Source organism: Cyprinus carpio, chromosome B25 (genome assembly GCF_018340385.1).
Source record: "Cyprinus carpio isolate SPL01 chromosome B25, ASM1834038v1, whole genome shotgun sequence".
Taxonomy (NCBI): Eukaryota; Metazoa; Chordata; class Actinopteri; order Cypriniformes; family Cyprinidae; genus Cyprinus; species Cyprinus carpio.
In genome coordinates, this window is record NC_056621.1 from 14,614,070 (window position 1) to 14,634,908 (window position 20,839).

The 20,839-nt window shown below is 33.8% G+C and overlaps 2 protein-coding genes across 3 annotated transcripts in view; one reads left to right on the forward strand and one right to left on the reverse strand.

The window, feature by feature from the left end:
• Positions 1 to 342: 342 nt before the first annotated feature.
• On the forward strand, positions 343 to 18,029 carry LOC109073887 (WASH complex subunit 4-like). Its single transcript, XM_042753465.1, has 33 exons — positions 343 to 503; positions 2,251 to 2,390; positions 2,483 to 2,536; positions 2,663 to 2,728; positions 3,248 to 3,293; positions 3,575 to 3,642; positions 3,730 to 3,812; positions 3,891 to 3,933; positions 4,018 to 4,122; positions 4,264 to 4,383; positions 5,247 to 5,370; positions 5,466 to 5,593; positions 5,681 to 5,841; positions 5,969 to 6,095; positions 6,211 to 6,336; positions 7,682 to 7,789; positions 7,868 to 8,014; positions 8,556 to 8,635; positions 8,744 to 8,849; positions 8,942 to 9,058; positions 9,138 to 9,306; positions 9,600 to 9,754; positions 9,828 to 9,902; positions 9,991 to 10,095; positions 11,574 to 11,708; positions 11,796 to 11,904; positions 12,105 to 12,171; positions 12,348 to 12,434; positions 13,975 to 14,122; positions 14,213 to 14,309; positions 14,392 to 14,588; positions 15,940 to 16,036; positions 16,120 to 18,029. Exons 1-33 carry the CDS (start codon positions 443 to 445, stop codon positions 16,188 to 16,190), a joined length of 3,522 nt encoding a protein of 1,173 aa, XP_042609399.1. The 5' UTR covers positions 343 to 442; the 3' UTR covers positions 16,191 to 18,029.
• Positions 18,030 to 18,578: 549 nt separating this feature from the next.
• The window catches only part of LOC109096994 (CCR4-NOT transcription complex subunit 2), a 13,272-nt gene continuing 11,011 nt past the window's right edge, over positions 18,579 to 20,839 (reverse strand). For both annotated transcript variants that reach the window (XM_042753466.1, XM_042753467.1), the window contains exon 15: positions 18,579 to 19,209. In XM_042753466.1, the coding sequence (XP_042609400.1) occupies positions 19,123 to 19,209 (87 nt within the window). In that variant the 3' untranslated portion in view covers positions 18,579 to 19,122. The remainder of the gene's footprint in view (positions 19,210 to 20,839) is intronic.

The following is a 20,839-nucleotide window of genomic DNA, read 5'->3' on the forward strand; positions in this document are numbered from 1 at the left end:
ATTATTTTTTAATTAATCAGAGATGATACGTTTACTCAAATGCGATATTTATTTTTTCTTTAATTTATTTAATCAAAATGATGACATTGCTTTATCATTCTTCCAAACCCACCTGTCCTCAGAACATTACTCAAAAGTTCATATACTAATATATACTATATATATATTATATATATATATATATATATATTATATATATATATATATATATATATATATATATTATATTAATATATATAAACATAAAAGGAAGATGTTGAACCAAATAGACACCCGGGCATTTTCGACCTGCTTTTATTTTGAAATTCGTCCAGTAGCGTAACCGGAAGTTCGCTTTCCTGTGCACATCATGTGATTCCCTCCCTCACTGTGCAGTAACCCCGAAACAGACTGATCTAATGGCAGCTCTCTGAAAACCCTGTTCTGTGTCGTGTCTATCAGGATGGCTGTGGATTCATTATCTCCTGATTGGGAGTTTGATCGCTTTGATGATGGGTCACAGAGTAAGTAACGCGTCTGAACGGAATGTGAGTGGCGAGTTGTTGTGTAAAAGATGCATAAATCCTGCAGCTAGCTGAGCAATGTTAGCTATCTGTCAGATGACCAGGGAAAGTGGCCAAGTTCAAGCACCCTGATTAGATTAGTGTGTGTTCTCTACACATATCACAAAAAGTCAGATAAATAAAAAACTCTCTCTCTCACATTAAAAAGTTCCCACACCACAATATTCTGCATTGGAGGATTGCATTTCTTTGAATGCAAAAATAGATAATTATTTGATAGACAAGTGAATTCAATGCTCAGAATAATATTAATCATTTTAATTATTCTCTCTATAGTATTACATGTTGACATTCAATCAATAGACTCACATGCTCTATATCTCTTTATCCTATCTATATATTTGGGCTGACAATCAATTAAAATATTTAATCACGATTAATCACATGATTGTCATTAAAATATTTAATCACGATTAATCACATGATTTTCATGAGTTAACTCATGATTAATCGCACATTTTTATCTGTTCTAAATGTACCTTAAATGAATACTTTTCAAGTTTTTAATACTCTTATCAACAAGGGCATGGACAAATACTTTATGCAAGTGTATGTTTATTAGTAAAACCATGGTCAACGTAGAGCATGAAGACTAGACTAGAAATGTTTCAAAGATCAAAGATGTTTTTCATGTCTATTAGACACACATGAAAAAAGAACAGAAATACCAGGTTCCCGTTACTTCTCTTTCTTTGCCCTGAGCAATTTACATACACAAGCCTGTTTACATTATTTGCAGGACAGGTCGGCTCACTTCTTCTGAACATGCAAAATGTGCATTTATTATTTGTTATTACATTTGTTTGCCTCTCTGTGCCCACATACTGTATTTTGATGCAGCTACATTCTCAATAAAACAGTTTTTATCTTTATATTTTACTGTTTCTGTTGTCAGACAACCGAATTAATATGAAACAGTGACTGAAACGCTGCCCATTAAGACTAAATATCTCTCCCTTCCGAGATGTTAACATGCACAGAAATCCTGATAATTGAGCCGTCGTCTGATGAAATCAAATAGGCTACACATAAGATAAGGACAATAGCTGTGCTGTGATTTTGGCTATACTTGCATGTAAACTTAGAGAAGCAACATAATATGTGTTTTAACTGAAGGCGCCGCTCCTCTCAGCCGCTCGTGGAACAGAACAGAAGCAGATAGGTGTTTATATATTAGTGCTGTCAAACAATTAATCGCATACATAATAAAAGTTTGTTTACATAATATATGTGTGTGTGTGTGTTTTGTATATTTATTCTGTATATATAAATACACACACAAACAAACATAGATATTATATATGTATATTACATGTATAATATTTATTATATATATGTATATAAAAATATTTACATGTATTTATATATTTATATATTTCATATATAAATGTTACATATTTTTCCATAAATATATACATAAATGTGTGTGTGTGTGTGTGTCATATATATATATATATATAATATATATATATATATATATATACACACATATATATATATATATATACATACATACATACATACATACATACATACAGCATCCAAATTATTAATTAAAAATAGTTATTATTATTGCTAAAAATTCTAAAATTTAGTTCCACACAAATCAGGAAGGAAGTCATTTGACGATCTTTTATTACTGGCTTTGTAACTGTTGATCTGTTCCATTTGGTTCCTTCCTGTGCAGAAATTCACACAGAAGTGCAGGTTAAAAACTATGAGAAGTTCTTAGAGGAATATTCCGCTCAGCTCCAGGGTATTGAAGAAGCATTGGATGACTCTGTGGGAGATGTATGGGACTTCACTCTGGACCCTATCGCTTTGAAGGTGATATGTCATGACTTACAGCTTCATAACAGTGTTTATTTTTTAATTAATTGCTTTCATGCCATATCACTCTGCTTGCTCTGTCACACCAGCTCCTGCCGTATGAACAGTCCTCACTGTTGGAGCTCATCAAGACAGATAATAAGGTATGAGTATGAGACGTTGAACAGTTTGCTGTTTTAGATGCTGCAGTTTACATGTGATGCGAATACTGAATGAGAATTAGTGTATTATGAGTTTACCTGTTGCTTTTTTCTCTTCTTCTTCTCCAGGTGCTAAATAAAGTTATCACAGTGTATGCAGCTCTTTGCTGTGAAGTTAAAAAGCTGAAATATGAGGTAAGTCAAAATGTATGACGAGACATGTATAATGGCTTCTGTTTCAAATAAATGCTGCTCTTTTGAGCTTTCTGTTTATAAAAGAATCCTGAAAAAATGTATCCCGGTTTACAAAAAATAATAAGCAGCACAACTTTTTTCAGTATTAATTATAATAATAATAATAATAAGAAATGTTTCTTAAGCATCAAATCAGAATATTAGAATGATTTCTGAAGGATCATGTGACACTGAAGATTTGAGTAATGATACTGAAAATTCAGCTTTGCATCACAGGAATAAATTACATTTTAAAACATTAAAGTAGAAAAAAATTATTTTAAATTTTAATGATATTTCATAATTCAGATCAAATAAATGCAGACTTGGTGTGCAAAAGTCTCTTACTTAATTCAAAAACATTTTAAAAAACCATACTGACCCCAAACCATTGAGTGAATGTTTATAAAGTCAATTAATTCGAATTAAACTGAGCAAAATTGTTAATCATATTAACGGTTTTGTGCTTTCTACTTTTAGGCTGAAACCAAGTTCTACAATGGCTTGTTGTATTACGGTGAAGGAGGTAAAACTACTGTTTTGGTTTTTGCTGTTCAGTTACAGCCCATCTACACAAGAACCTATTAAATTCAACATGATTTCCATTTTATTTCTATAATTGTATATCTGAGTGGATATTAAACACCAACGGAATATAATGTTTTTTGTTTTTTTGGAATTGCATGCATCTCTTAAAATTAAGCTTTCAATTTTGTCGTTCAACTTTAATTTCATTTAACCTGTAGCTTTTAACAATAATAATAAAAAAAAAATATTGCATTTTAATTTTTTATTTTTTTTTTGCAGTGTCAGACACTAGTGTGGTGGAGGGAGAGTCTCAGATTCAGATGGGCCGCTTCATTTCCTTCTTACAGGTTTGATATAATGATCTTTTTAAATTGTTACTGAAAATATATATAAAAATATTTCTGAATATTGTTTTATTTGGTTGTATGTTACAGGAGCTGTCTTGCTTTGTGTCGCGCTGCTTTGAAGTGGTGGTCAACATGGTTCACCAGCTGGCTGCTTTGTACATCAGCAACAAGTGAGAAATTTCAAATGTTCTCATATTATGTAGATGATTATGTGATTGCAGTATTGCTCACTTGTTTTTATGTCTCAGGAGTGCAACAAAAATCATTGAGTCCACAGGTGTACACTTCCAGGTAATTTTAATTTTCTCTGTCCTCTTCATATGGTTCTCTACTGCAGCCGTCTTGTATTGATGGTTTCTCTTTGTCTACAATCAGACAGTGTACGAGCATCTGGGAGAACTTCTGGTGGTCCTCATCACCCTGGATGAGATCATGGAGAACCACGCCACACTGAAAGATCACTGGAGGATGTACAAAAGGTGAAGTGGGACCTCTTAGATGTTGAACTGCTCTGTAAAATGTAATGTTGGAACTGAAGACAAAATGAAGGCCTTTACAGAATGAAATTAGTTAAACTATGGTTCTTGATTTCTTACCACAAATTCTTTGTTGTTGTTTGAATTACTGAAATCTGTCCATCATAACCCAGCTAAGTTTGCCATTCCAGAGGAGAAACTAAAACCCTTTGAGAAGCTTTTACTGAAGCTAGAGGGGCAACTGTTGGACAGCATGATTTTTCAGGTCTGAAGTGTCCCCAGACTTCCTCATTTACTGTTTTTGTATTTTTAAACCATGAGAAACACAGCAGTGTGGGCATCGAGGAGAGTTCAGGTCAATTTTATGGTAATGAGCTATTACGTGATTCGGTCCTCCGCTTGAGAGGATTCCAGAGAACGCAGTCCTGTAAACTTTGGTTCCGAACACATTAGTTCCCAAGCATTTTTGCGTTAGAACGCTTGTTTTTCAGTGCAAATGCAAGGCATTTGCTCAAAACAACACCGATTGGACCAATTGCATTAAGACTACACTTCAACCAGGGCTGCGTATTCCAAAAGCATTGTAAGCCTAAGTTGATAGTAGCTTCATTGGTGGCAATGGGTCTACGATGAACTTAGGCTTACAATGCTTTTGGAAAACGCAGCCCAGGCCTGTTTGTAATGCACACAAATTAAAGGGTTAGCTCTCCCAAAAATGAAAATTCTGTCATTAATTACTCACCCTCACGTCGTTCCAAACCCGTAAGACCTTCGTTCATCTTCAGAACACAAATTAAGATATTTTTGATGAAATCCGAGAGCTTTCTGACCCTCCCATAGACAGCAACACAACTGACACATTCAAGACCCTGAAATATAGTAAAGGTATCATTAAAATAGTCCATGTGACATCAGTAATTCAACCTTCATTTTATGAAGCTACGAGAATACTTTTTGTGCGCAAAGAAAACATTGTTATTATGCGTAATTCTTCAGTGTATGTTGTTGTTAGAAGAAAATGAGAAAGTGTTTGTTTTCTACTGAAGTTTTACTGCATTATTGGTCACTTAAATATGTTTTCTTAACAGAAGTTAAATAAAGATAACTAAAGTTTTCTTTTTCATGCAGGCTTGTGTGGAGCAGAGGTTTGATGACCCAGGAGAAGGTGTATCAGTTTCTAAAAACAGTGCCTTTGCAGAGGAATTTGCATACAATATCAGAACCATTTTTGCCAACGTTGAATCAAAGCTTGGTTTGTGTTTGTAATTAACCCGAATGAATTCCAAATGCCATTAATGAGACATCTCGGCTGTTGACAATAACCGTTATGATCCGTTTGACTTGCAGGAGAGCCGTCTGAGATTGATCAGCGGGATAAATATACAGGCGTATGTGGCCTCTTTGTGCTGCACTTCCATATCTTCAGGGCTGTGGATAAGAAGATCTACAAATCCCTGCTGGATGTGTGTAAAAAGGTGAGTACACTAACTAGTGGGAACGAGTGGAATATATAGATCTGCTCTTTTAGTCATTATGAAATGTCCTTTCTCTCTCTTCTCCAGGTCCCTGCAGTGACATTAGCAGCTAATATAATCTGGTTTCCAGACACATTTCTGTTAAGCAAAGTCCCTGCGGCAGCTAAACTGATGGACAAGAAGAGCATCCAGAGCATCCGCAGCAGCAGAGATGCATTCCTGCAGCAAAAAGCGCAGACGCTAATGAAGTAAGACATACACGCTTCTGATATGATTCATGAATCAGTTATAATTTAGCCTTGTAAAGTTTAATGGTCATTGTATTTTACATTATAAATATGTCATTTAGGGTTCTATGTATGTGTTTCTATGCAGGGACATGCAGTCGTACTATATATTTGTCACCTCCTGGATGATGAAGATGGAGTCTATATTATCAAAAGAACCGAAACCAGACAAACTGTCTGAGGATTTGAGCAACAGGTGTAATATATTTGTGCAGGTAGAGCGAAGTGTTTTCCTCTTTTCTGTTATTTTTGAGATCAAAGTGTTTTTTAAATTGCATTACATTTCCAGTGCAGTGACTGCTTCATAATCAGATGTTTGTGTTTCTGTAGGGAGTCCTGTATGCTTACAGCATCAGCACCATCATCAAGACTACTATGAACATGTACATGTCCATGCAGCGGCCCATGACCAAGACCTCGGTGAAAGCCCTGTGCCGATTGGTGGAGCTGTTGAAAGTAGGTCCATATTATTATATTCAACAGCAAATACTTCAGTATTTATACACAGATTTTCATTTGTGTCTTTTATATGTATTCAAAAGATACAATTTATGTATTTATTTTTGTTTATATTACCAATTTATGTGATAAATGTACTATGTAGTGTACATTACTTGGTAGTTTGCACATTTTTTTTATAGCCCTAGAGTGTTCACTACAAATCAAGTATATGATAATGTGCACAATAATTTAAACACTATAAATTTAATACATACTTTTAGACATTAATAGTAGTGTTCACTGCATATCTAGATTATTGGTTGTAGTGTGCACAAAAATGTTGACACTAATAATAGTGTGTGCACTATACTGTATATCTAGTACTGGGTATTGTGGACAATAGTTAAGACACTAGTTGTAGTGTGCACTACAGTTTTAGTTCTTTCACTGTAGTGCTCACAATTTAAACACTAAACACTTTGTGTGCACTACAAATTTAGTACATTAATTCGAGTGTGCACTAATTTGGACACTAATAATGACGTGCTACATATAGTATGTTCACTACATACTGTTTGGTTTAATCTGCGCAAAAAATCGTTAAAACATTAATAGTAATCATTAATATCAGTGTGCAATATATATCTAGTATATTTTAATTGCACAGTTTAGACATTAATAGTAGTCTGCACTGCAGATTTAGTGCATTAGTTCTAGTTCTCACAGTTTAAACACTAATAGTGTGTATTACAAATCTAGTACATTACTTGTAGTGTGCACAATCTTTTCAAAACTATTAATGTGCACTACAAACTTAGTACATCATTTTACACATTAATAGTAATGTTCACTACATTTCTAGTATGTTGGGTGTAGTGTGTGAAAAAAATGCAACACTAATAGTAGTGTGCACTGCAATTTAGTGCATTGTTTTAGTGCTAATAGTGTGCGCTACAAATGTAGTACATTAGTTGTAGAGTGCACATTAATTTGGAAACTGATAATAGTATTCACTTCTAGTATATCTAGTGTATTGGTTGTAGTGTGGACAAAAATGTTGACTCTAATAGTAGTGTGAGCTATAAATCTAGTACCTTATACTTTGAGTATTGCAAACTCTATTGGTTATTTACAGGCTGTCCTAGGTACTGTACATTAGTTCTAGTGTACACTATGTAGTATGCACAAGTTCTAATGTGCAGTGATAGGTAATGTGTGCTAGTTCTAGTGTTCTAGGTACTAATGCTGTGTGCACTAGTTATAGTTCACTAGGCAGTGTCCACTACTTTAGTTAGTACACTAGCTGTATTGTCCTAGGTAGTGTGTGTGCAGTGTTTATGTCAGTGTTTGTCATTCACAGGCTGTGGAGCACACGTTCCACCGGCGCTCACTGGTTGTAGCAGATTCTGTGTCTCACATCACGCAGCAGCTGCAGTCTCAGGCTCTGGCCTCTCTCTCTACGGCTAAGGTACAGACGCACCACCGTCACCCAAACACCTGCTCCACAGAGCAGATATTCTAATGACTGATTGTTGTCCTCCTTCAGAAACGCGTGATCTCTGATAAGAAGTACAGTGAGCAGAGGCTGGACGTGCTGTCGGCTCTGGTTCTGGCTGAGAACACTCTGAACGGGCCCAGCACCAAAGAGAGGAGACTGATCGTGTCTCTGGCTCTCAGTGTTGGCACTCAGATGGTGAGTATGGATAAACACTGTAAGTCAAATTAATGGCCATTTCATGAGATTTGTATATAAAGCATTAAAATAAATGCTGTCAAGAAGCCTTCAACACATCGAACAAGCTTTGAGTTTCCAGTCCGTTTGACTTTGTTGCAAATTGCCCAGGGTGTTTATTATTTAAATAAGAAAAATATTTTATTTGTTTGTTTGTTTTTGTGTGTATTATTGATTTGTTGTGTTTTTGTTTTTTGTCTTGTGTGTTTTGTTTTTCTTGTGGTGTTTTGGTTTTCCTGTTTTTGTTATTTTTTTGTATCTGTTTTTTGTTGTTTTGTTTTTATTATGGTGTTTTTTGTTCATGTTTTTTGTTTCTGTTTTTTGTTTTTGTTTTTATTGTCATTTTGTTTTATTTCTGTTGTTTTTGTTTTTATTGTTGTTGTTTTATTGTCTTTTTTGTTTGTTTTATTTCTGTTTTGATTTTCTTTCTTTTGTTTTTGTTGTTTTATTGTCTTTTTTTTCTAATTCTGTTGTTTTTTTTATGTTTTTTGTTTTGTTTCAGAAAACCTTCAAGGACGAGGAGCTCTTGCCTTTACAGCTTGTGCTGAAAAAGCTAGACTTAATCAGTGAATTAAGAGAGCGGTAAGCCCTAAATTAGTTAAACTAGTTACGATTAGCAATAGCAGATTTTGATTCTGTGACTTCTGTGACTTTGTTGTAATTGCATGATGGGATATCCTCTCTCCTCAGAGTCAAAGTGCATTGCGACTGCAGTTTCCTGTACTGGCATCGTACAGTTTTTCCTATCTACCTGGATGACGTGTACGAAAATGCTGTGGATGCAGCCAGAATCCATGTAAAACTCTTAACACTATCTATTCTTAAAATGCACTTAACATATTTGTTAAACATAAACATGTTATTTAAATATGCATATATTTTCTCTAGTACATGTTCAGTGCGCTCCGAGACTGTGTGCCCACCATGTTGCACGCCAAACACATGGAGTCATGTGATCAGCTGCTGGTGTGTTATGACACTGAGATCATGGAAATCCTCAATGAGGTAAAGCAGAGTGCTGGCTGCACATCTTTTTGTAGTAATTTTGCATTTTAGTTCATTTGCATGTTTTTCTGATTGTTAGCACCTGCTAGACAAGCTGTGTAAGGAGATCGAGAAGGACCTGCGCTTGTCTGTGCACACACACCTCAAACTGGACGATCGAAACCCTTTCAAAGTGGGCATGAAGGATCTGGCTCATTTTTTCTCTCTCAAACCCATTCGCTTCTTCAACCGTTTCATTGACATCAAAGGTAGAGCAGATAAAAGACTGAATGCATGAGTTACACTATATATAGTGGACATAATCGATACTTAAAACGGGACATGTTTTATATGTTTGTCTTTTGTCTGTTAAGTTGAAGTAATTTTTTAATTTTTCATACAATGTATTCAATCATACAATGACTTTAAACATGAAAATAAACAGTTTTCTTGATATTTTAAGAATGGAGTCTTTTGCTGCAGAGCATCATAACCTTGAGCTTTATCTCTGCCTTGCAATCAAGATGTATGATATTAAGAATAAATCCTCTATTTCTGGCAGCCTATGTGACTCACTATCTAGACAAGACGTTTTATAACTTGACGACTGTGGCTCTCCATGACTGGGCCACGTACAGTGAGATGAGGAACCTCGCCACACAGCACTATGGTTTGGTGATGACTGAGGCGCATCTCCCCAGCCAAACTCTGGAACAGGTGTGTACCTCTCCAGATCATCTCAGAAAAGATCTTCTGCATTCAGCCTGATATCATTGTGTGTGTCTTCTAGGGCCTGGACGTCCTGGAGATCATGAGGAACATTCACGTCTTTGTCTCGCGCTATCTATACAACCTAAACAACCAGGCAGGACTTGACTTCTGACATTGTTATTGTTCCACAAATGTAGTACTTAACTTGTGTTTGTGTAAAACATCTTCTCTATTGTGTGTAGATCTTCATTGAGAGAACCAGCAACAACAAGCACTTAAACACCATTAACATCCGCCACATTGCCAACTCCATTCGCACTCATGGAACCGGTATCATGAACACAACGGTATGTACAGATCCTGGCAGGACGGTCCCAGCTAACAAAAATACAAACATTTTTTTAACAGTCCCATTAAAGGGGACAGTTCACCCAAAAATTTCAATGTTGTCATCATTTACTCACACTCATGTGCTGTTTGAGTTTCTGTCTTATATTGAACACAAAAGAAGATATTTTGAAGAACCAAACAGTTGTTGGTCCCCATTGACTTCTATAGTATTTCTTTCCTTACTGTGGAAGTCAATGGGGACCAAAAACTGTTTGGTTCTTCAAAATATCTTCTTTTGTGTTTAACATAAGAGAAACTTATACAGGTTTGGAATGACATGAGCGTGAGTAAATGATGAGAAAATTTTGGGTGAACTATCCCTTTAAGTTATGACGTTATCTTTGAATGTTGTCTGAATATTCAAAATGGCAAGTTTTTAAATGTTTAAAAATGTTTTTTCTTGATTATATGACCATTGGAAAACAACATTGGGGGAACATTTGATTTTAATGATGATAAACATAATGATAATTAAATAATAATAAATAATTAGTAGTAATAATAATAATAATAATAAAATAAATCAACAGTGACAACAATATTAAATGAATACAACAAAAACAACAATAAACAGTTATTATTATTATTAATAATAATAAGTATTAAAGGATTATTATAAATTAATAAGTGTAACTAATAATAATTATTATTAAATAATTAATAAAACAAAAATTATGATAATTAAAACACACCAGTAATAATAATAATAATTATATTATCTGATATTCAAAAAATCCAGTTTTTAAATGTTAAAAGATGTTGTTGTTGTTTTTTGGATGTTTGAACATTGAACGTAGTAATAATAATAATAATAACGACAACAATAACAATAAACAATTAGTAATTATAAAACATTATTAGTAATAATAATATTAATAGTAGTAGTATAGTAGATATAACTAAGTTACTGTCAAATATATTATTAATATTAATAATAATAACAACAGTAACAATAATAAAAAAAATTAGTGGTCGTAAAACAGTAATAGTATAGTAGTTAAAACTAATAATTATGATCAAATATTCTACCACTACAACTAATAATAATAAATCTCTAAACATTCAAAAATGTTTTGTTTTGTTATGTGAAAGTTGGAAAAAAAAAACATAAAGGGAACTTTCCATTTGATCATTTTGTAAACATTATGAAAATGTTACTTATTAATGTTCTCTGAAACTATTAAATACTCAGACGAACGTCCAGCCAAAACGTTTCAGAAAAACATTCCATGAATGATGTATAATGTTTTTGTTTAATGTTTTGAGACTGTTACTAAAGACGAGGAAACTTTGAACGAATGTTATTATTGTTACTGGAAGAATGTTTGTTCATGACTTTGAGAGAAGCTTCCCAGAGTGTTCCCTGTTAGCTGCATCTGTATTACGAGACCGGTGACATCTCATCATACTGATGGCCTGAAGTGTCTCTCTGCAGGTGAACTTCACGTATCAGTTCCTCCGCAAGAAGTTCTACATCTTCAGTCAGTTCATGTATGACGAGCACATCAAATCCAGACTCATCAAAGACATCCGCTTCTTCAGGGAAACCAAGGATCAGACCGACCAAAAGGTGCGCTGGTCTCCACTCACACGTCATGTTATGAAGCAATGTCATGTTATGAAGACATGTTCTTCTGTTGGTTTCTGCTGTGTGTAGTACCCCTTTGAGCGAGCAGAGAAGTTCAACCGTGGCATCAGGAAGTTGGGTCTTACTCCGGATGGTCAGAGCTACCTGGATCAGTTCAGACAGCTCATCAGTCAGATCGGTAAAGATTGTCTATAGGTTTTTAGATGCATCTAGGAACTCTTTCCTTTTGTAATGTTCTCAACTTCATAATGTGCATGCTGGGATGCTTAAGGCTGTATATGCTTAATGCTTAAATATATATAGTTGTATTTAAGAATTTAATTAATAAATGTAAAAAAAAAAAAAAATTCTCCTTTTCATTCTTTTTCTTTCTTGCAGGCAATGCGATGGGTTATGTGCGCATGATTCGGTCCGGAGGGTTGCACTGCTGCAGCAGCGCTATCAGGTATCATACAAAGACATTCAGATCGTGGTAATACTAGAACAATAATAATAGTCTTCTCACACAACACTTAGAGCTAAATGAGATACATATGGTATGAACATTATAAAAATCGTCCTGCCGAAGTCCTCCGAACAACCAAGACGTTAGCAAGCTACTCACATTCAAACATGTTCCAGGTTTGTTCCTGATCTAGAGGACATCGTTAACTTTGAGGAGCTTGTTAAAGAGGAAGGCCTTTCTGAAGAGACGCAGAAAGCCGCCAGGTACTGTACTTAATAATGTCAGTCAATCAGCGTCTTTGCTGTCAGCCAGGGAATTCATAATAATAGTAGTAGTAATAATAATAATAATGTGAATAAATAAAACACCAATAAAAAATACTGCAAATACTAAAATAATAATAATAATAATAATAATAATAATAATAATGTGAATAAATAAAACAACAATAACAAATACTGCAAATATTAAAACAACAATAATAATAATAATAATAATAATAATAGTGTGAATAAATAAAACAACAATAACAAATACTGCAAATACTAAAATAATAATAATAATATAATAATGTGAATAAATAAAACAACAATAACAAATACTGCAAATACTAAAATAATAATAATAATATAATAATGTGAATAAATAAAACAACAATAATAAATACTGCAAATACTAAAATAATAATAATAATAATAATAATGTGAATAAATAAAACAATAACAAATACTGCAAATACTATAATAATAATAATAATAATATAATAATGTGAATAAATAAAACAACAATAATAGATTCTGCAAATAGTAAAACAACAACAACAATAATAAATACTGCAAATACTAAAACAATAATAATAATATAATAATAATAATAATGTGAATAAAACAACAATAATAAATACTGCAAATACTAAAATAATAATAATAATACTAAAAACAACAATTACAATAAATAACTAGACATTATTAATAATAAATAAAACATAACCACCAAGACAATACAACAATAATAAACACAACAATATACACAACAACAATAACAAATAGTACTAAAACAAAACAGTACTATTAGTTTATAATAATATAAACAATTAGTAATTATTATTGCTAGTTATTGTTAATACGAAACCATTGTTAATAATAATAATAATAATAATAATAATAATAATTATTATTATTATTATTATTATTATTATTATTATTAAAACATACCAAAAATAACAATAAACAATTAGTAATTATTACTATTAGGTTTGTTATTTATTAGTTATTATTAAAAAGCAAACAAACAAACATTAATAGTAATAGTAGTAGTAGTAATATTAATACATAAATGTTAAAAAATAAATACAACAAAAAATGATGATGATGATGATTATATCAATAACAATAATAACAATTAACAATTAGTAATTAATTATTACTATTAGATTTATTATTTATTAGTTATTATTAATAAGCGAGCAAATAAACAAACATTAATAGTAATAGTAATATTAATACATAAATGTTAAAAATAAAACAAAAATTGATGATGATGATTCTTATATCAATAACAATAATAATTTGTATTATTATAAATGATTATAAAATAAATACAACAAAAATTAATTATCATGATACTTGTTTTAGTAATAATTTGTATTGTTATAATTATATAAATATTAATAATATAATTTGCTTTATTATAAATAATTATTTAAAAAATAATTGTAAAATATAATTGGAATAATTATTAATATATCATATTATAATATTAATTATAGTTATAAAATAAATAGTAATTTCTTTTTTATTTCAGCCAACTGGACTGTGTGCTTACTGACCTGACCACTAACTCGGCTGAAGGAACTGAGTACTTCAAGATGCTGGTGGGCGTTTTCGCACCGGAGTTTCGCAGCATCAAGAACATGCACTTGAGGAACTTCTACATGATAGTTCCTCCTCTGGTGGGTCTTCAGAATCAGATCTCGGATGTGGAAATATCTTGCTAATTGCAGCATCTCTTGCATAACGTTTATCTTTCTTCTCTCTCACAGACGGTAAATTTCGTGGAACATTCCATCAGCTGCAAAGAAAAACTAAATAAGAAGAACAAAATAGGAGCTGCGTTTACAGACGATGGTTTCGCCATGGGTATGTGTTTCATACAGTTATAAAGGTGATATACGGTCTTTCCATGGGCTAAATATTCAAGGACCTTTCGTGTGTTTTCCAGGAGTCGCCTACATCCTGAAGCTTCTAGACCAGTATCAGGAGTTTGACTCCCTCCACTGGTTCCAGGCTGTGAGGGAAAAGTACATGAAGGAAATGAACGCAGTGGTGAAGGAGCAGACCGTTCAGTCCACCAGCCAAGATGAGAAGCTCATGCAGACCATGAACCTGACGCAGAAGAGACTGGATGTATATCTGCAGGTATGAGAGCATCTTTGTGGTCTTCAACAATGATCTCGGCCCAACAATGATATCGGCCCATCTCAAAACTACCAGGCCTATCAAAGATTTTAGAGAAGGTGGTTTATTCCCAGTTGATGTTATTTTTAAGCAGGTATGAGGTCTTAGACAAATTTCAGTCCGGTTTTAGGGCAGGTCACAGCACTGAGTTTGCACTTTTAAGAGTTGTTAATGACCTCCGTATAATCAGAGATGCGGGTAACGCGGCATCTCTAATTTTATTGGACTTAAGTGCAGCTTTTGACACAATAGATCACATGATTCTTATAAAGTGGTTATCCTATTTAATTGGAATTAGTGGGACGGTTTTAGAGTGGTTAAAATCTTATGTCAAATAGATAGTTTTCTGTAAAGTATGGTAACTTTGTTTCAACGGCAGTGTCTGTTACTTGTGGGGTCCCCCAGGGTTCTGTTATTGGCCCTATTTTATTTTCCTTGTATATGTTGCCCCTGGGCTCAGTTTTTAAAAAATACGTGTTTAGATATGTCCACATATTTGGGTTCATGGTCCGATTATTGCCATGACCAAATAAGGAACTTAGGTGTGGTGTTTGACCCAGAGCTGAAATTTGACAAGCAGATTAATGCTGTAGTAAAGAGTTGTTTTTTCCAGATTAGATCTATTGCTCGATTAAAGCCTATTCTGTCAAGAGAAGGTTATTAATGCCTTTGTTTTGTCTTGTCTGGACTATTGCAATGTATTGTATGTGGAGTCCTGCCAGACCACTATTTCACGCTTGCAATTAGTTCAGAATGCAGCAGCTAGGCTGCTAGTGGGTGCTAAGAAAAGTCATCATATCTCTCCTATTTAAGCTTCTCTCAAGTGGCTACCAGTGAACTACGGGGTAAAATATAAAACTCTTGTGTATGTTTTTAAAGCAGTGCATGGGTCGGCCCCTGCTTACATGTCTGAACTCATTGCTGTTCGTCAAGCACCTAGGTCTCTAAGATCTAATAATAAGTTACTGCTTACTGTCCCTCGTAGTCATTTAAAGTTAAAAGGGGATCAAGCCTTTGCTGTTGCGGGGCTGAGGCTATGGAATAGTCTTCCTCAGGAACTTAGAGAGGTCTAATCTTTAAATGCTTTTATAGTTGAAGTCAAAAACTACTTGTCTTTAGCCTTTGAGAGGGTGTGCTAGTCTTTGTTGTTTAATAGGATGTGTCTTGTTTTAAGTATTTGTTTTAATGGTGTTTTTTTTTATTGTACAGCACTTTGGTCTGCAGGTGCAGTTGTAAAGTGCTCTATAAATAAAGTGAATGAATGAATGATGGCCAATAGCTTTGTTTAATCAGTTCTTCTTTCCATTTGTAGGAGTTTGAGCTGCTCTATTTCTCTCTGAGCAGCGCTCGGATCTTCTTCAGAGCTGATAAAACGGCAGCCGAGGAGACCCAGGAGAAGAAAGACAGAGGTTGGTTGATGGATCCATGATCTCTATAATATTTTATAGTGACTTTTCAGCACCACAAACAATCATTTAATCTCTCTTTTCAGAGGAAGTTGCCAAAACTGGTCCAGGTTCCTCAACGATCGAGGGTTCTCCTGGGGAAAGCAGTGCCAAGTGAAACCACAAAGGATCTTGAATGATATAAATCACTTGAACAGCATGGACTCGCTCCAGAGGAGGTTATAAACATTGACCCTCCAGCCACCACACTTCTGCTGGAGTCTGTACAGCGTCTCAAACTCATTTTGGCGCTACGCCACTTGCACTCATTCAGCTGGAACTGACTGTGGATTTTGACCAACGCTTCGGTTTTAGATCATGATTGTTTATGTATCAACAACGATGTTCAACAACTGCTTTGTCAAGCATTATGCGTTCATGTAAATTCAAGATGTGTGATTGGTAGATGAAGGTGTCTATAGTTTTATTTTTCTTAAAGGGTTAGTTCACCCAAAAAATGAAAATTAAGCCATTAATTGCTCATCCTCATGTCATTCCAAAACTATAAGACCTTCGTTCATCTTCAGAACACAAATTAAGATATTTTTGATGAAATCCAAGAGCTTTCTGACTGTCCCCTAGACAGCAATGCATGATGAACGAAGGTCTTATGGGTTTGGTACAACATGAGGGTAAGTAATTTATGACAGAATTTTCATTTTTGGGTGAACTATTCCTTTAATGTCCTATTGATTATTAAAAAACGCAATTTTTACAGGATAAAACTGGCCTTTAGCATACAATTTTTTTTTTTTTAGCTTAAGAAATTTAAAGAAATTCAAAGACCAAATTATATTTAACCCAAAAATGGAAATTTTGTCATGTCATTTCAAACCTGAATGCCTTGTTTTGCAGGACACAAGTTATATATAGGACTATATATATATATATATATATATATATATATACACACACATATATATACATATATATAAATATATATTTTTTTTTTTACAATGAACCAATAGGGACCAATAGGGTTATTTTGGACCCCACTGACAAAAATGGTTCTTCAAAATATTTTTTTATGTTGCTCAGAAGGAAAGTTGTACATGTTTTGAATGACAAGAGGGTGAGTAAACAATGTCAAACTTTCCATTTTGGGGGGAAATTTCCTTTTAATGTTGAATTATGTAACTAGAATCTTTTTTTTTTCTGTCAAGAGTACTAGTTTATTTCACTAATGATTTTCTGTCCAAAACTCATTCAACACCATACTTTTTAGAATGGAAATATGTATAATATAAAATGTAGCACACTAACATATTGTTTAGTCTGTTTGTGCTGCCTAAAATATATCACAGTGTGTCCGACGGTAAAAAAAAAAACGCATCAATTGTCCTTGAGCACGGTGGAGGAGGAAGTTGCACTTGCCTTAAAGCTGCTGCTGTCACAGTATTCATAGTGAACGAAAAGCGCACTACACAGCAGTTTCTTCACGTCAGTGACATTCCATCTGATTTTCTTGCCTATACTGACCTTTTGGAAGTAATTTGTGTGTTAACCATTAACCTCATGCCATCTTTATTAAAAGACTTGGAAAAAAAAGCGTGTCGGTTCACGTGAACAGGAAAAAGCACAGCTTCAGGATTAGTCATGCATTACAGGCACACACACAACATGCTCGTACCGAACACCCCCTTCCCATACAGAGTCCAAACACTGGTTCAGGAAAGCCGTTCTGCTTTATTACAAAGAAAGGGAGCTTTAAAGGTGGTCAGAAAATACAAGATTGGTCTGTTTTTCGTACTATGGGTTTTCCCTTTCCTACGAAATGCTTCTATTCAAATAGCTGCAGCTGAAATGTCTCCCCCTTGTTTTTTTTTCGCAATACAGATGTCCTTTGCTCTGGCCTTCCGTGTCGCCTTTATTCGTTTAGTTGAATTGGTCTTTTTAAGTGCACAGGGTAACAAACGTGATTCCCCATCTGGCAGCTCAATATACTGTTCACAAATTATTATTTTTTTGTCTTTTGCGTTTTTTTTGCTTCTACCACATAATGCCATTTCTGTTCACCTCCTAAAAACGAGGTCAAGCATAGTTACTTCCAAAATAGACGCCATGTATATATATATAGATACATCTATCTATATATATCATATATATACACATTCATACATACATATCTTTATTCATGTGATGTCCAAAAATTAAAAAAAAATGTACACGTTTATTACAAAATAGTAACAAAGACTGAAAAGGGTTCGTATTCATTCTGGAACAATGTTTCTCGATAAGCTCACAACCGCCTGGTCCACGGGTTGTGCCCAACAACGGTCACAGAAACAGTCTGATTAGGATTTATTGATGCTAAGCAGAAAACACCTCACCGGATGAGCAACGCAGGTGGATGGAGCAAAAGAACCGGGAAATGAAAAGAAAAAAAAAACAAAACAAAAAAACGGGGAAACCTAAAAAAGCACCTTCTTGATGTTAATGACAGCGTCCTTCCAGACGACGACGGGAGTGGAGCGAGTTTCCCACATTTAAAAAAAAAAGCAGAAAACAATTTTTGTGTTCTTTTATTACTAAATAGTGCAACAATGAACATTGCATTTTCTTTTGCCCTTGTGTATTCACATGTATTGGATTTGTCTTTGTGTCTGTCCTGTTCGTTTACGCAGCGCGCTTCGTAAAACAAAGCGCGAACTGCGTTTTTCTCTTGAATACCAATGGTTGTGTTTGTGTGCTGTACTGCAACTTCAAAGACTCCAGGCAAACACCAAAAGGGGCTTTCCATCAGAGGAGTAAACAAAACATTGACCCTGCTCGAAATGAAATGGAGGGAGAAGAAGAAAAAAAAACGTAAGAGGGGAATTTAAAAACAGAATGAAAATATATAGAAGTTTTGTGTTCGGGCAGCACATAATTTGTAAGGCAGGGCCCCTCCCCCCAGTTCTCTAGGTGGAGACCCCCGCCACCCCCCTCCCCCTCCCGCAGTCCTAGTCCAGAAGTTGAGGAATAAAACCAGGTTGTTTGTGGTCAGGCAGGTCGGCTGGCTGTCTGTGGCCGATCGCTCCTAGAGCTCACGGGCGCTGACGGACTCAGCTTCAGAAGGCCTGCTGGGCCGGATTGTAATTGAAGGTAGTTGGCACGTGAGGCCGCTCCTCTAGCTTGTCGTATTCCAGATGAAACTCCTGAGAGACCAGAGAAAAGCACAAAGCTGATGTTCACTTGCATGTGTACAACATACACTTCACCTGAACGTTCAGTATAGTGATGACATTAGATATTTACTACGGATGCACGATATTAGCCAATATTTTTCGTCTCATTTTGGCCGACAGCCGATATATTTCCTTTTGTTTGGAAACAACACCAAGTCTCTCCTGTGCAGAAATTATAAGCAAATTATTTTTAATTTTGGTTGGTTTTTAACAAGAACTTAAGAAGAATGTTAGAATTAAATAAAGAATAATGAAGTTCTTTTATAATGACAGTCCACTGAAGATTTGAAAATAAATATAAATAAACTATATATCAAATCGCTGCATTTATTTATTTATTTTTCCAGAAAGATGCAGTGGTAACCTTATTTTATTTTAAGATTTAACATTTGTAGATGGTGTAAAGCAAAAGAATTTTAAAGCAAAAATTCTGAAAATCTTTGAGAGCTCATACTTTTTTTTAAAAATATAACATTACACATTAATAAATCAGTATATATAAAATTATTTAATTTTGTTTGTGTAAGCTATAGCTTCTGACCTTTAAATCAAAACATACTTGTGATTTTATGGCATCAATTACTGCTTTATTTAATCAGAAACATTCTAAATATGATTTGTATATTTTGCTTTCGTTTTATTAGAAGTAGGCCAACATCGCCCCCTACGGAATTAACACTCCATACTAACCGGATATTATGATTATACACCCATGTACCCACACTGATGACGTGATCTAATATATAAAACATACAATGAGTTTAAATGCAGCGATCCAAAACAGTGAATCTAATCACCATTCAGGCAAAACTTTGCTTCAAGAATGAACCACACAGATGACGTGATCTAATATATATATCATATCGGGCCGATGCCGATATTTACATTATTTTAAAGTCCGATTCCGATATCAGTCCGATAATATTGTGCATCTCTAATAGTTACATTATCAGCATCAATAGGTAAGTGTGACCGATTGGTCAGTTAAGTAGGTGCAGGTTACTGGTTTTCAAATATTTTCTAATAAATATTGAGCAATTTTTCAGCAATTTTCACACTGCATCTGACTTCATTTTTTGTTGTGAACATGTCCACACATTCAAGAAAGAAAAAAAAATGTATAAAAAAAGTCTAATCCATAATACTTATGATAATCTGCAAAAAAGTCTAAATTGTGATTAAATTTAAGCAAATATTTATGACTGATTTAAAAAAAAAAAAAAAATTGACGTGTATTATACATATATATATATATATAGAGAAGAGAGAGAGGTCTCAAAACAAACATTTAAAAAAAAATTATAACAAAATTCTAATATAATTTAAACAAGTCTATCCATAATACTTATGATAATCTGCAAAAAAGTCTAAATTCTAATAAATACTAATAATATTTTAAAATATTATAATTTTTTCAATGTATATTTTGTATAATTTTATGTAAGATTGAATAACTTTTAATATTTTCAAAATGAATATTTTACAAATTAAGTTTTGAGACAGATTTTGTTCTATTATATTGTATTATGTTATGTTGATTTAAGCATCTTGCTCTATAGATATTGTATGACATTGCAGAGATGATCATATTTAAAAATTC